The 13,878-nt window shown below is 37.7% G+C and overlaps 1 protein-coding gene across 2 annotated transcripts; it reads right to left on the bottom strand.

The window, feature by feature from the left end:
* Positions 1 to 4,532: 4,532 nt before the first annotated feature.
* uts2r5 (urotensin-2 receptor 5) lies at positions 4,533 to 8,981 on the bottom strand. Of its 2 annotated transcripts, none has more exons than XM_058378434.1 (2): positions 7,421 to 8,981; positions 4,533 to 5,130 (listed from the first exon to the last, which is right to left on the bottom strand). In XM_058378434.1, exon 1 carries the CDS (start codon positions 8,465 to 8,467, stop codon positions 7,430 to 7,432), a length of 1,038 nt encoding a protein of 345 aa, XP_058234417.1. In that variant the 5' UTR covers positions 8,468 to 8,981; the 3' UTR covers positions 4,533 to 5,130; positions 7,421 to 7,429. The 2 variants fall into 2 exon arrangements, with proteins under 2 accessions (XP_058234417.1, XP_058234418.1); XM_058378435.1 differs by lacking the exon at positions 4,533 to 5,130 and having other exon boundaries at positions 6,285 to 8,606; positions 8,699 to 8,975.
* Between the last annotated feature and the right edge of the window lie 4,897 nt (positions 8,982 to 13,878).

Below are 13,878 nucleotides of genomic sequence, written 5' to 3'. Positions count from 1 at the left end.
TGTTAGAAGTTAATGATTTATTTCACTGTGAACATGAGAAAGAATTCTTACAGAAAGGTTTTGTGTGATATTGTTCACTGCAATAACAAAAAAACGTCAAATTTGATGTATTTCCGACACATGATTTATTAAAATAACATTCGGAGAATTTCCTTTGTAACATCCTTTGTAAGTAAGGAAAGGAAAGAAGATGTCAGATTTCATGAATGCAGGTCATCTAGAAACTATTTGGTTTTGAAGAGAGAGAAAAAAGGATTGTGGAAAAAAATGGGTATAAAAATGGGTTTTAATGCGTTTTCATGTCAAACAGTGTGGTTAATAAGGCTTATAAAGACATCATAATGACACATAAGTGTGCTTTACTTATCCTAAAACTTGCTTTTCAGAGCTCTTCAATAAAAAAAAAAACAGCAATTATTTATTACAGTTACATTTTATTGTTGTTGCTAGAATTAAATTCACAAAACTGTTTGCTTTATTGTCGAGGAGATCATGAGATTGAAGCCTGATGATGCCACACCCCTCTGCGAGTGAAACTGCTTGTGCTCTCAGGGTGGGAGGGGCTTAATGTGTCTGCCTGTCAATCACAGCGACATTAGCCAATCAGGGGGCTCCTGTGAGGTTGTGTATGAGGAAGAGTCTTTCCTCTGAGTCTGTTACTCAGCCCTGTGATGCAGCAGGAGCAGCAGTTCAGAAAATAATGCCTTCATATGAGCTGTCATATGATGAGACAATGTGGCTTATAAGTGACTAAAAAATAAGCTAAATACCCCCTGAAACTGATTAACATGACAATTGTTACTGTTGTATCTGTAGAGTCCTGCCTTCACTGCATTCAGGGTTTAGGCATTGTACCATTTTTCACAGCTTGCTTTCTTATAAACGTTTTCTGTTTTTCTCCCTCAGAGAAAAACCTCACACGAGCTACATTCTCCATCATAATCTCAGAGAAAGATTATTCATGAAATACCGTGCACTTTTTTGTGAATTAGGCTGCAGTTAATGCCTTAATTCAGTTAGAGAGTCCTCATCCACGATCTCCTCTACCTTCGCTGAGCCGCCTAATTAAATAAAGATGAACACTGACGTCCTCCACAATCCGATCTCGAACTCTGACATAGCCGGAGCAATATTTAAAAAAAAAACCCCAAACAAACGTTACCTTAAATGTCCTCTCTACGAAAGTAACCCTTTATTTTGAATGACTTCAAGCTGGTAACAGATGAGTGTTGAGTGTTGAGGGAAGTAATGACAGTTGAGTAAAACAGGTCACAGTATGTGGAAAACTCTTGATCATTATCATGGACAGATCCTGAGAGTTGTGTTGAGGAGAAAACATCAGTGTGGGTCAGTGGGACATGAACACAGCTTTATGCTCAGCTCTGTACCCCGTCCTGAAACATGAAGGCATCTAATTACTCCATCCATCCGTCCGTCCGTCCATCCGTCCATCCATCCATCCATCCATCCATCCATCCACCATGTATCCATCCATCTACATTCTGTACTGCTGATCTTCCACAGGGTCACAAGGAGGCTGTCTTATAAAAACAGTCTAAAAATCATTGGATTGATATTTTGAAATGCTCAAATGGGAAAAAATCAGCTTCCCCTTTAAGATGAACACACACACATTTACATTTCTGGCATTTGGCAGATGTCCTTATTCAGAGCGACTTACATTTTTATCTCATTTTACATAACTGAGCAATTGAGGGTTAAGAGCCTTGGTCAGGGGCCCAGCAGTGGCAGCTTGGTGTACTGTACCTGGGATTCAAACACACACACACACACACACTCACACACACACACACAAACTATGTACAGCTCACTATTACATTTGGGGTATTTGGGAGGTTAGTATATTTACCTCAGGAGCTGGTGGATGGATGTCCACTGCTCCCTGTGTGTGTGTGTGTGTGTGTGTGTGTGTGGAGCTTGTATGTTCTCCCCGTGCTTCAGGGGTTTCTTCTGGGTTCTCCGGTTTCCTCCCCTAGCCCAAAGACATAGACATCTGTAGTCTGATTGGCATCAGTGTGTTCGTGTGTAGGATTGTGCCCTATGTTTGGCCGGTACCGTGTTCAGGGTGTCCACTGTCTTATTGCCCTGAGTCCTTCTGCGATAGACTCCAGAAAGCCTGCAACCCGGAGTAGGATAAGTACAGAAAATGTGGTAAAAGGTGACAGCTTGAGAATATGAATTGGGCTTAATCCTCACATTGATTCATATTTCTGAAAGGTGAAAAAATACATTGTTCATTCACATCCTGGAGACTTAACTTCCATCACCCCTACATCCCAACAAGACCCCACCCCACATCCTCCAACCCAAACATGTCATGTTTAACCCTCAAATTTATAAACATGATTTGCTCTTGGGGTCAATTTAAACCCAGCAATTTAAACCTCCAGAATATCATATAATTTTACCCAGGTTTCTTGTTGTCTACCTAAATAACTTTGTAAATAAAACATATCCCAAAAACCCACAGCACCACCCGATTCTCCTAAACACCCTGAATGTCTATAATGCAACTATAGAAAAATGTACAAATCACCATAAAATCTCACTGACTGACCTCAAATTGGACAGAAAGTTCTTTGATTTTATAATGGCTTTATTTTATTTCTAGGTACAGATTTTTATTTTAGTAGTACAATTTCTGTTATGAAGTACAGTGTCTTTTCCTCTAGGTCTAGAAATGATGTTTTCTCCTCAGCCATGTTGTGTGAAATCTCACTGGTTCTCACAATACCACAGGCTATTGTTTTTGTTAGGTTAGGGCCCTAAAGCAGAGGGATGTTGATAATAATGTTATAGTCACCTCAAAATATCCAAAATAACCAAAGCAGTATTTTGTGCAGCTAAAACATCCTGGGGTCAAATTGCGATGCCGCAAAATACACTGAAAACATATTGTCATGATAATTTGATGTTTACCTGGTTATCTCCATTAAAAGCCATTAAATATGAGGCAAAGAAAATATTTAGAGACATTAAACATTAAATGGGGTCAAATTGACCAATAGGAGGGTCAAGTGAGTACTTTCCTTAAGAATAGGAGAGATAGTGGGATTATTTAAACCTGCACAGGAAATCTCTGAGGTTTTTAAAAAGCACGATCAATAATACGCCATCTGTTCGAACAATCACGGGGGATGAAATCATTAGACGCTTTTTCAAATGCGTCACCAACATCCTTGATGCGTTCCCCTTCACGTTTCACAGTAATACGTATCGCATAAACACACAAAGAGCAGAATTCCCGTGGTAAAATCAAGCGTCTGTTCTGCATGGTCTGAAACAATTAGTCTCATCCATTTCCTCTGTGTTATCTTTGTTTGGTACAAACGTCAACCCCAATTTGTCCAGAAACCTTTTTTAGAAACTTTAAAAGCAAAAGAAATGACTGTCTAGAGTGCGGTGCAGTGACCGCTAATACTTTTTAAAATAATTTTACAGAAGACAAAAATCTCTTCTAAGCTCCTGAGGAAATTTATGCCGTCAGTGGGGAAAGAAGAGGCCGGAGACCAGCGAAAACAAGACAGGAATCAGTAGAAAAGGTGCGTGTGAGGAAGAGGCTGTGGAGTGTGTATGTTTGGCACAGCTCACACTGGATCACTTAGGTAAAGGAAACAACAGTCCAGTTTAGCTGCGCTTGGGTTCCCGGGAACCTTAAACGACACAACATACTGCACTAATGAGTCTGTGAAAGAAAGGCAATAAAGTAAACATTTGTGCTTACAAGCTGATGGGATTTTTTTTGTTACAGACAACAGTTTTAAAGGATTTCACTTCATACTTCTCACTCACTGTAGCTTTCAATAACATTCGTAATGATTTCCACATGATAGAAGCGCTGGTTTGTGAATAAGTTAGGCAAAAAGTGTAACAAGGCATGCTGTATCAAGAACAGGATCAATAACAAGTGTGATCTGAGGCAAAGTCTTATTTTCCTGCCCCAGAACTTCCTGAAGTGTTTTATTCTGTTTACACCACAGCCATTCGCTGCACCAGTAAGTAACTCATTTTTCACCTATTGTGTAAAATGTTTAACATTTAAGTTAGTTCCTCTAATCACTTACACTTGTTATCTCACCTCACTGTAAGGCGCTTCAAGATTTTTGTGAGTAAAATCAAGTAATCGAGACAACGGATAACTTTAAGCTTCATTTTTTAAACGTATACACTTGAATTCGATATTCTAAACGTGTATAATAAATAGTCGTTATTAAAGTAATTAAAGGAACAAGAGAACAAATATGTTCATGTAAATTAAGGGAGCGAGCATGCTTCACAGTGAACTGTTTCTTCTTTCATCTGAAATTAATAAAACAAAATGAAAAGAAATGAAACAAAACAAGACGAGATGAGACGAGACGAGACAAAACGAAACAAAGCAAAATATGAGACAAGGCATGACCAGACAAGACAAGACAAGACAAGACAACACAAGACAAAAACAATACAATACAAGACAGAACAAAACAAAACCAAAAAAAACAAGATGAGACAAGGTAAGACAAGAGAAGACAAGAAAAGAAAAAAACAAAACCAGACAAGACAAGAAAAAACAAAACAAGACAAGAGAAGACAAGAAAAAACAAAACAAGACAAGACAAGACAAGAAAAAACAAAACAAGATGAGACAAGACAAAACAAAACAAAACAAACACCACAGCTTGTTATGTTGCCAAGAAACTGGAATTTGTAATGTCCTCCTTGTATTTTCCTGTAGAAGGATTTCCTTCCATAAATGTTGCAGATAGATGAGATTACTGTGGATGATGCCACGTAGAAACCGTAAAGATGATTTAGGGCTGGAATGTGTTATGATATCTTTAGGACTGTAGTTACAATCAAGTCTCCATCAGTGCACAGTTAATAAGTTCAACAGTTCAACATCAACAAAATAGACTTCATGTTCAAAACAGGATGAATTTCCTTGTTATCCAATTGCTTTTTTGCACTTTTTGGACTATATACTACACAGTTATAGAAGAAAAATGATTATAATCACACTCCCCAGTGTCACCCAGATGAGGATGGATTCCTTTTGAGTCTGGTTAAGGTTTCTTCCTCATGTCGTCTCAGGGGGTTTTTCCTCACCACCGTCACCTCTGGCTTACTCTTTAGGGATAAAATTAAAATGTGAACATATTTTGAATTTATAAATATCTGTAAAGCTACTTTATGACAATCCATTGTTAAAACAACTATATAAATAAAATTGAATTAAATTGAAATGTTCATTAAAAGTCGCCTTGCAGAATATATATATATATATACACACACACACACATATATATATATATATATATATATATATATATATGTATGTGTGTGTGTATATATATATATATTTATCTTTGATATACAGCAGCCTTTATACAACCCATACAAGCTCCTGTGAGCTCACTAAGTAGTTGCTATAGAAACCATGATCAGAAAGAGCACATTCTGACCAATCAGAATGAAGAATTCATATCTCTGTATAAGTATGATCAGTGATAAAGTCCCATTGCTGAAATACAGTAGCTATTATTATTACAGAAGTATTATTATGTCAGTTCATGGCTGTAAGTGTGTGAATGAAAGCTACAGTTGATGTTGATCACACTGATCAGTTGTGAGTCAGAATCTGTTATTAATCCCGCTCTCCAAGACTAATTCTCTGCTCCGCGGGTCCAAGTACGCAAAAACAAAATCACTGACAAGACATGGTGAAATGTTTTCCAACAAAATCTGTTCTGCAGAAGAGGACAGGAATGAGGAGGGTTTTTTTTTTTTTTTAACAGAATATTTTACTCTTCTTTTAAGAGCGTTACAGCACCGCTATACATTTAGACAAGAAGATATTATAATAACTGGAACAATCACCAAAAACAAAAGTGCTTTTCTTATATATTACTGTACAATTTCTTTACACAAGACAGATCTAAGATCATTGGGTTCGCGAGCAGCAAAAGCACAGACTTGGAAAGAAAAAATAAAATCCTTCGGAGAACATTACAACTACAGACATAAATCCTTTAAATATTTACAGAACAAACTTCAATAAAAAGCTTCATGCAGTAAAAAGCACAAGATAACACTTTTAAAGTACATGAGTATTACACCAAATTACTTCAAAAAGTGATAAAAGCTAATTAGAGAAGAACATGCAGAAAAACTGATCAACACCCCAAACACCAAAATCTCACTGGATTCTTAATATATATATATATATATATATATATATATATATATATATATATATATATATATATATATATATATATATATATTTAAAAGGTGAGACCGAATTTTTTCTCTCTCTCTCTTCGGTTTTAATGAGCAGCAATTTGGTTTTAAAAATGTACAATTTCTTTAGTTAGTAGTGAAAAGCAGTGCATTTTTTAAGCCATTTTGTTTTTGCAGTGCCAAATAGTTCAACATAATATAATGAAGATCTTACAGGACCTTTTGTAGATTTGAAATAAATTCGTTTCAGAATTCAATTGAAATTGAAATAAATAAAAATGCTCATGTTTACATTTATGCGGCTCTGCTCTAACTCTAAAGTTTTACAGTTGTTCTTTTATAGATAAACAAAAAAATTCTCCCCATCTTGGAATGTTTTCTTTGTTTGTCAGTTTTTTTAAAATTCCTTTTAGGTTTTATGAAATGATAATCAGACAAAAAGCCATAATTTCACAGTTCACACAATTCAGTTCATGTGAACCATGTAAAACTATGATTTCTGTCTATCTGGATGTCGGGTAACCGCAGCATATTGGAGCCGTAATATTGTTATTATGTCATGAACTCATGTCATGTTGTGTGTTGTTTGTTAAAGGCTTATAAGAGGCTTTCATTGTTCTAAAAATGTCGACTAAATCATTTAGTATTTTAGGTACCATGGAAGCATGTAAAGAAAAGCACAAACTACCAAAACTTCACCTGTGCACATGTTATATAGTCTGTTATATAGGATGAGTACCTAATATCTTAAAGGAGACATTTTTAAACTGTATTTTAAGAAACATCTGAATCAAATCGCACTTTCTTAAAATGGCCGACTGTTTATTATGTCTGTTTCCAGGCAAGTTCTAAAAGCAACGCAAAATATTTTGTCTGCTTGCTTGTGGTACAGGTCGTCAGGTCATTCCAGAAAAAAATAAAAAGAGCTAGAGTATTTTGATTTTCTTTTTAAGCTCCATTCTAGATCACACCTAATTCTCACTCCCATTTTCTGCCAAAAAATATATATATTTTCTGTGGTTCAGCCGGTAAAGGTTTTTTTCTTTCCTGGTCTAATCATTTCCTTTTAAAATGTCATGTCTGTTTTCCTGTAAATTCTCTCCTATCAGAATGTCATCTCTGATATAAATAAGGTTCATCTGCTTAACAGCAGTGTATAAAAACCTTAAAAGTTCACCTGCAGGCATTAAAGTGTAAACTGGTGACTCCCAGACGACACAGATCTTTGAGATGAATGATGGAATCTCTTTTTAAAGCCAGTGCTGTTCTTCTGCCTGTCTCTCAAATACTCCTGGTAGTTTCTGGTCAGCAGCGTGTACAGAAAAGGGTTGATGCAGCTGTTGCTGTAAGCCAGACACGTCACGATGAAGTTCACACACACCATCGTTTTATGAGAGAGCTTCTCATGATCAAAATAATAAACACTAAGCAGCTGCCATAACCAGAAAGGTACAAAACAGGCCCAGTATGTAAGAACTATACCGAAGATCATGTATAGTACTTTCTGTTTGGGGCACTTAGTCCTGCTTGAGGAGAAGACGGTGGTTTGGGACGTCCAGTAAGTTCTGGCTAACTTGAGATAGAGGAACCCAATGACGCATCCGGGAGCCAGGATGCAGGTGTTGAAGAGGACGGTCAGGTAAGCTTTGTAGGCTGTCATCTGCCAGGTGGGATGGCAAATCCGCTTCTCAACCCCGTCTTGGAGGCTCGTCCGGAGCTCGATCATGATCATGGTGGGGAGAGAAAGGGCGAAGGAGATGAGCCAGACGGCACAGGTGACGGATCGTCTGTAGTGACTGGAACGGGTGAAGGTATCCAGAGGTCTGAGTACGGCTACGTAGCGCTCCGTACTCATCACGGTCAGCATGAAGATGCTGGCATGCATAGTCAGGAAGTCGAGGCTGAAGATCACACGGCAGCCGATGTCACCGAAGTACCAGTCCTTTGCGAAGTACGTGCACACCACAAACGGAATAGTGCACAGGTACAGCAGGTCGGCTAAGGCCAAGTTCACGATGTAGACGTACATAGTGCCGGTTACACGTATCGCAATGTTCATTACCACCAGAGTGTACACGTTTCCTGCAGTGCCCACTAGAAACATCATAGCCAGGACTGTGCCTAGGAGAAACGTTATTACCGTGTCCTGAGAAGACGCAGGAGTCTCTGAAAACGGCAGAGACGCGTTGACAAATACGGCTGAGTCGTTCACGCGTGTCCCCATAGCTGAGATTAACAGGCAGCGATGTTTAAAGAATACAGAGACGTGTGTGTGGAAGAAGTGTAACAAGAAGCATTGTTAATAAGGATGCAGGTCTTTACAGGGCAGTTACATTCCAGATAGAGACCTGTGATGTGAGGACCTCAAACAAACAAAAATAATCATTCAGTGTGAAAGCAGTCAGAATGAGGCTGGAGTCAGAACAGAAAACGCACAGATAAAATAAAATGTTACCAGCTCGGCTTTCCAGTCCGGTCCTGGTGTGTGCTTGACTTCCAAACAATTTTCTAAGCGTCTCCTGAATTTATATCTGTCTCCTGAAACGATTTTTAGAAGTCAAGGTGAAGCAAAACTCCGCAGGTTTGTAGCTGGAAACGGATTAAAATCCCGGTGAGGATTTGGAGCTTTTCTGCAGCTTGCAGCTCTGATGTGCGCCTTGAGTGTGTGAGCCCTTTTGGAGACTCTCTCTCTCTCTCTCTCTCTCTCACTCTCTCACTCTCTCTCTCTCGCACACATACACACACACACACACACACACATGCACACATGCACACACACATGCAATACCCTCCTCCTGAGGGTTCTTCATACCATTTCCATTATTAAAGCTGCAGTTATCTAAGATGTTTCTTGCCCTTCTATGGTGGGGTAAACAGCTGTGTAACTTTCAGAGTAAACCTGATGGTTCAGACCGAGGCATTTTGTTTATTTTCTTCCTTCCATGATGAAACACACACTGATACAGGCAATCAGTGCGAAAATCTGATTTCAATATCTAACACGGCTGTCTTGGCCATGAATCAGCTCACTAGAGAACGAACACTATAGCTACTTTTCTTTTTCTTTCATTTTTTATGCTCATGATATCGACTGTCAGGGGGGTAGCTACACCAGGTCTTACAGGATCATTTGTCTGATTATTACTTTTCACTGTGTATATTAATAATAGCACGGAGTGACTAAAGGTTTCGCGTCTTTAGCTAAATGAGAAAGGTGAAATATGATGTATGATTATAGAACTAGATGATCATGGAGCTTCTTTCCAGCCCTATGAGGCTACACTATCTTTAGATTACAGAATGATTAGATGGAAATGCTCTTAGGAAATAGAAATCTAATTGTCCTCCATATTGACTAATTTCGCTGTCAGCTTGACTTGAAGAAATCCAGACCTATCTCCTCCTGGAACAGCTCACAGAGCCATTTTTTTAAAATCTACGGACACAATCGAAATTGAGCGGAGAAGCAAACAGGAATGGCAATGCTTTACTAATGTGAGGAGCATGTGTGTTTAATTGGACCTTTATTTTGGCCCAGTGGAATTTCTGTCTTATTACTCAAACCAGACACAAATAAAGGCATGCTCTGATTTGAATAAGACAAAAAATAAAAAAATAATGGCACAGGGTAATCTTTTTCCACATCCTCCATCAGGAAAGACCATTTTCAAACGACAGATAACATTTAGTCCATTCAGCTAGCTTCCTGTTCTTTTGAATATCAAGGACGGTGACGCATCTTGAAGGAATCCTTCTTTAAAGCCTTCTTTTGACACTAGATAAGCTTTATGCATAAAATCAGTACATAATTAGAGCGAATAATTTCAGATATCGCAGTGAGACGAAGCGTAACTGGGTGAGCCGTGTTCGTCGGATGGCGCAGCGAGCTCTCAACCTGCAGCAGATTTCTGTGGATTGAGATCCTCTGCAAGACAGGTGCGAGGAAAAGATGCCTTAAAAATAGATCCTCAAGACCAACCAGCTGGGAAAACAGGATGGTGAAGCATCAGTACGGGATTATCTGAAAGGCAGCTGAGAAATAAATTGGAAATTGTACTGAATGATCCTTAAGTAAATGATTCTGACTTTACTTTATTGGTACTGTATACAGATCTAGATATATCACATTAGTTTATTTAGTAAACAAATAGGCAACGTGATGATACATACAGCATGCTATAGACTACAAGGGCTGATCTGTTTTAGCCCTTTTTACCTGCACACTTGTGTTTCATTCTCCTGGCAGAATGGAAATCGACTCATGGGACATTTCCAATCAGTATAAACAAATGAATGATTTCCTGGCTGTGAGTCTGATATGAAATGAGTCAGGACTCTGCAGTGTGTTTTAGACGTGTGTTTTTCTCTCTGTTGGAGAATTTCAGTGGGTGGAAGTAACACCTTAGAATTTTAGATAATTATGAGCAAGCGCATGGGGCATCACAGAGAGCAGAAATGTTTTTTAATCACTTTTACTATGAAGATGAAAACATTTATGTGGAAATAAAAATCCCCTTTGGGGTATTTTTTTTTTTTGAGCTTTTGCCCTTAGTAGGTGAAAACAGTAATACTTCTGCTATAAGTATGATCATGTATACAAGAAAAGCTTTATGGTAGAGGGAAATTCCAATTTCTGCTAAACACACACACATTCCAATTTCTGCTAAACACACACACACACACACACACATGTCATGTGACATGTCTGACATGTCATGTGTGTCATGACATGTCAGAGATACAGAATTTTAAATGTTGTGATGTGGTGATGTGGTGTGTCTTATCTCATGATCTTCTGATCCTTCATTTATCAGAATTTCCTGAGCTCAGACAATAATAATTAATGAATAATAATCTGTTAGACATAGAATCCGCAAATACAATTTTTTCTCTGGAAAGAATATCACAGTAGCACTGAAGTTCCTCCTGTAACATCTGATAAGGAAAAGGTTGGAGTGAATCTGGGACTCTCCTCCATGCTGATCAGTTCAAGCTCCTTAGGTTTATAATAAGGTTGTCATGGATTGCATGCTATCACAACTGCTTATATTCAAGTCCAGGAAAAATGCTTATTGAACGGTTTTCAGTAAATCTCCTAGTTGTGTTTAAATGTACATTTGTAGATCATTCATTGTATACATTATTCATTTAATGGTGAAAGTCTCACCATTTCACATTAATGCAACCTGATAATCAGGAAAAGTTTAAGTTGTCTTATCCAGAGGGACTTACAGTTTATCTCGTTTCTGATCAGTAGTCCAACACCAACAACCTCCAAGCTACGACATCTTTATTTGTCACATATACACATTACTGCACAGTGAAATTCATTTTTCTTACATTCCATCCTTGGAGGCTGAGGTCAGTGCGCAGGGTCAGCCATGAGACTGAGCATTATAGAGGTTCTGGAAACTAAAAAAAAATATCTTAATAAAAAAGTTATTAAGACTATATTACATATGTTAGTGGTGTTTTGTAAATCGAGACTGCTCTTGGTCTTGAGAACACACATCATCAGTCTGTCTTTTCTTAAACTCGGGTGAAATATAATTCTGCTGATTTAGTGAAAACATTTAAACATACAGAATCCCCCTCACATTATCTTAAAATATGGGTACTTATAGAAACAGGGCTGTTTGTGTACATAAGGCTTTATAAAATCAAATATATTTATCACAAGCAGTGCATTAGTTTGACAGTTAAATGAGAGTGAAGCCAATGGAAAACCCGGTTGTGAAATAAACAAGGAAGGAAAAAGCTTCAAATTCAATCAAATAAAAAAAAAACCCAAAGAGGAGAAACGCTCTCAGGAATTAAACATAAAGTCAGATGTAGATTTTGAGACTGATGAGAGTGATAACTCATTTCTAATCATTTGCTAAGTAGGGGAGCTACTACTCCTACTGCTTACTCTGACTGGATGTGGATTTTAATGAAATAAGGAGGATAAGTGGTCTCTCTTAATGTCTTTACATCAGAGAAGTTGTATAATCATGTACCTTTTTTTTTTTTTTTACTATTTTAGTCTCCTTACAGGGAAAATATCTTCAAGGAAGCCTAATATATGACCTAACGAATGTCTCCATTACTCTTCTCTTCTGTGAAGGTTTTCCACTAGATGTTGGAGCGTGACTGTGGGGATTAGTGATCATTCAGCTGCAAGGGCATTAATGAGGTCAGACACTGATGTTTTAAGAGTGAGGAGGTCTGAGGTCTGGGTGTTCCAGTTCATCCCAAAGGTGTTCAGTGGGGTTGAGTCAGAGTCAGGGCTCAGTGCTCAGTCCACTCCAACATTCTTACACCATGTCTTTGAGGAAGAACCACATGGTCAGGTGACGGTCAGGTGTTTACATACTTTGGGCCACATAGTGGAGGTTATGATTATTTTTTGGTCCACCAGACATTGTGTAACACTACCAGTGTTTGTGCATTATTTTGTTTGGTTAGGCTTTTTTTTGGCTAACGATGACTTATAATATTGGTATTATAGTATTATAAATATTATTTAATACAAATCTGCCTTAAAGTGCTGTGATTTGCAGACGCCAGCAAACAAATAAATATTGGAATTTTGTATTGGAAAATAAAATTATTTTTTGGAATTTTAAAATGTTTCCATATAAAAAGACATGTTTTTTTTTTTCTTTTGTTAGGGTTGGCGTTTTTATTTCTGCATTATATTTAATAATATTTGCTACTTAGTAGTGGTTTAATAGTGCATTGTGAAAGAGTTTGACTTTGGTTAAACAACATTATAAAGCATAGTAGTTTTTAAAGAACACAGCGTCAGTCAGTATCAGTATCAGCTGATGCTCGAAAGGTTTTAGTGTCGGTATTATTATCAGAAATAAAACATTTATATCGTGTCATCTCCAGTTCCATGTAAAGTTCTACATGAACGATTTTTGAGCCACAGAACACAAACCCAGACACGTGATCTTTGTTCTGCTCAATTTTAAAGCTTTAAATTCACACGAGCTCTTAAATAGAATCATGCCTGGCCCTGGCCTTTGTTGAAGCCTTTGATGAAGAAAATGCTTCTAAGTGAGACCTTATCATAAGATAAAAGGCATAGGAGCTCTGGAGTAACAGATAAAGAAGCCGTTTCTCTTATTTCATAGAAAAAAGAAATGGACATGAAACAGTGTGGACGCCATGCACTAGGAGATACGAGTGCAAGAATGAGAAAATCCTCTGCTTTTTACAGAAGACACTCATTTCATACCAAATATTACAAGAAGTGACCTAAGGAGGTGAATCCTCAGCTTTCAGTTAGAATATTAAATCGATTATCTGTCTCATTTCCCCGGCTTCTGTAGGATCAGCATATTTAATATTGTCTCCTGCAAAGAAGCGTTATTTAAGACGGAGACATTATTGATTACATTGCAGTTCCCGCTTATGTTACGATCTCAGAAGTTCACCTTCCACATCCTTCTTCACGTTGGCTCTGTGATAGAAGCAGTGGGCAGATGTATTACCTGATAAACACAACTGAAACAAATGACAAAATATAATAAACAAACGTATTAGTTACCTAAGCCATAAATTCCACTGCTGTATTCAACAACAGAAATATGAACCCATTCTCATTAAACAGAGGTGTACCACTTCCTCTACTCACAATACATGGAT

Source organism: Hemibagrus wyckioides, linkage group LG24 (genome assembly GCF_019097595.1).
Source record: "Hemibagrus wyckioides isolate EC202008001 linkage group LG24, SWU_Hwy_1.0, whole genome shotgun sequence".
In the NCBI taxonomy this organism is placed as follows: domain Eukaryota; kingdom Metazoa; phylum Chordata; class Actinopteri; order Siluriformes; family Bagridae; genus Hemibagrus; species Hemibagrus wyckioides.
This window is presented reverse-complemented; position numbering and strand designations above follow the sequence as displayed.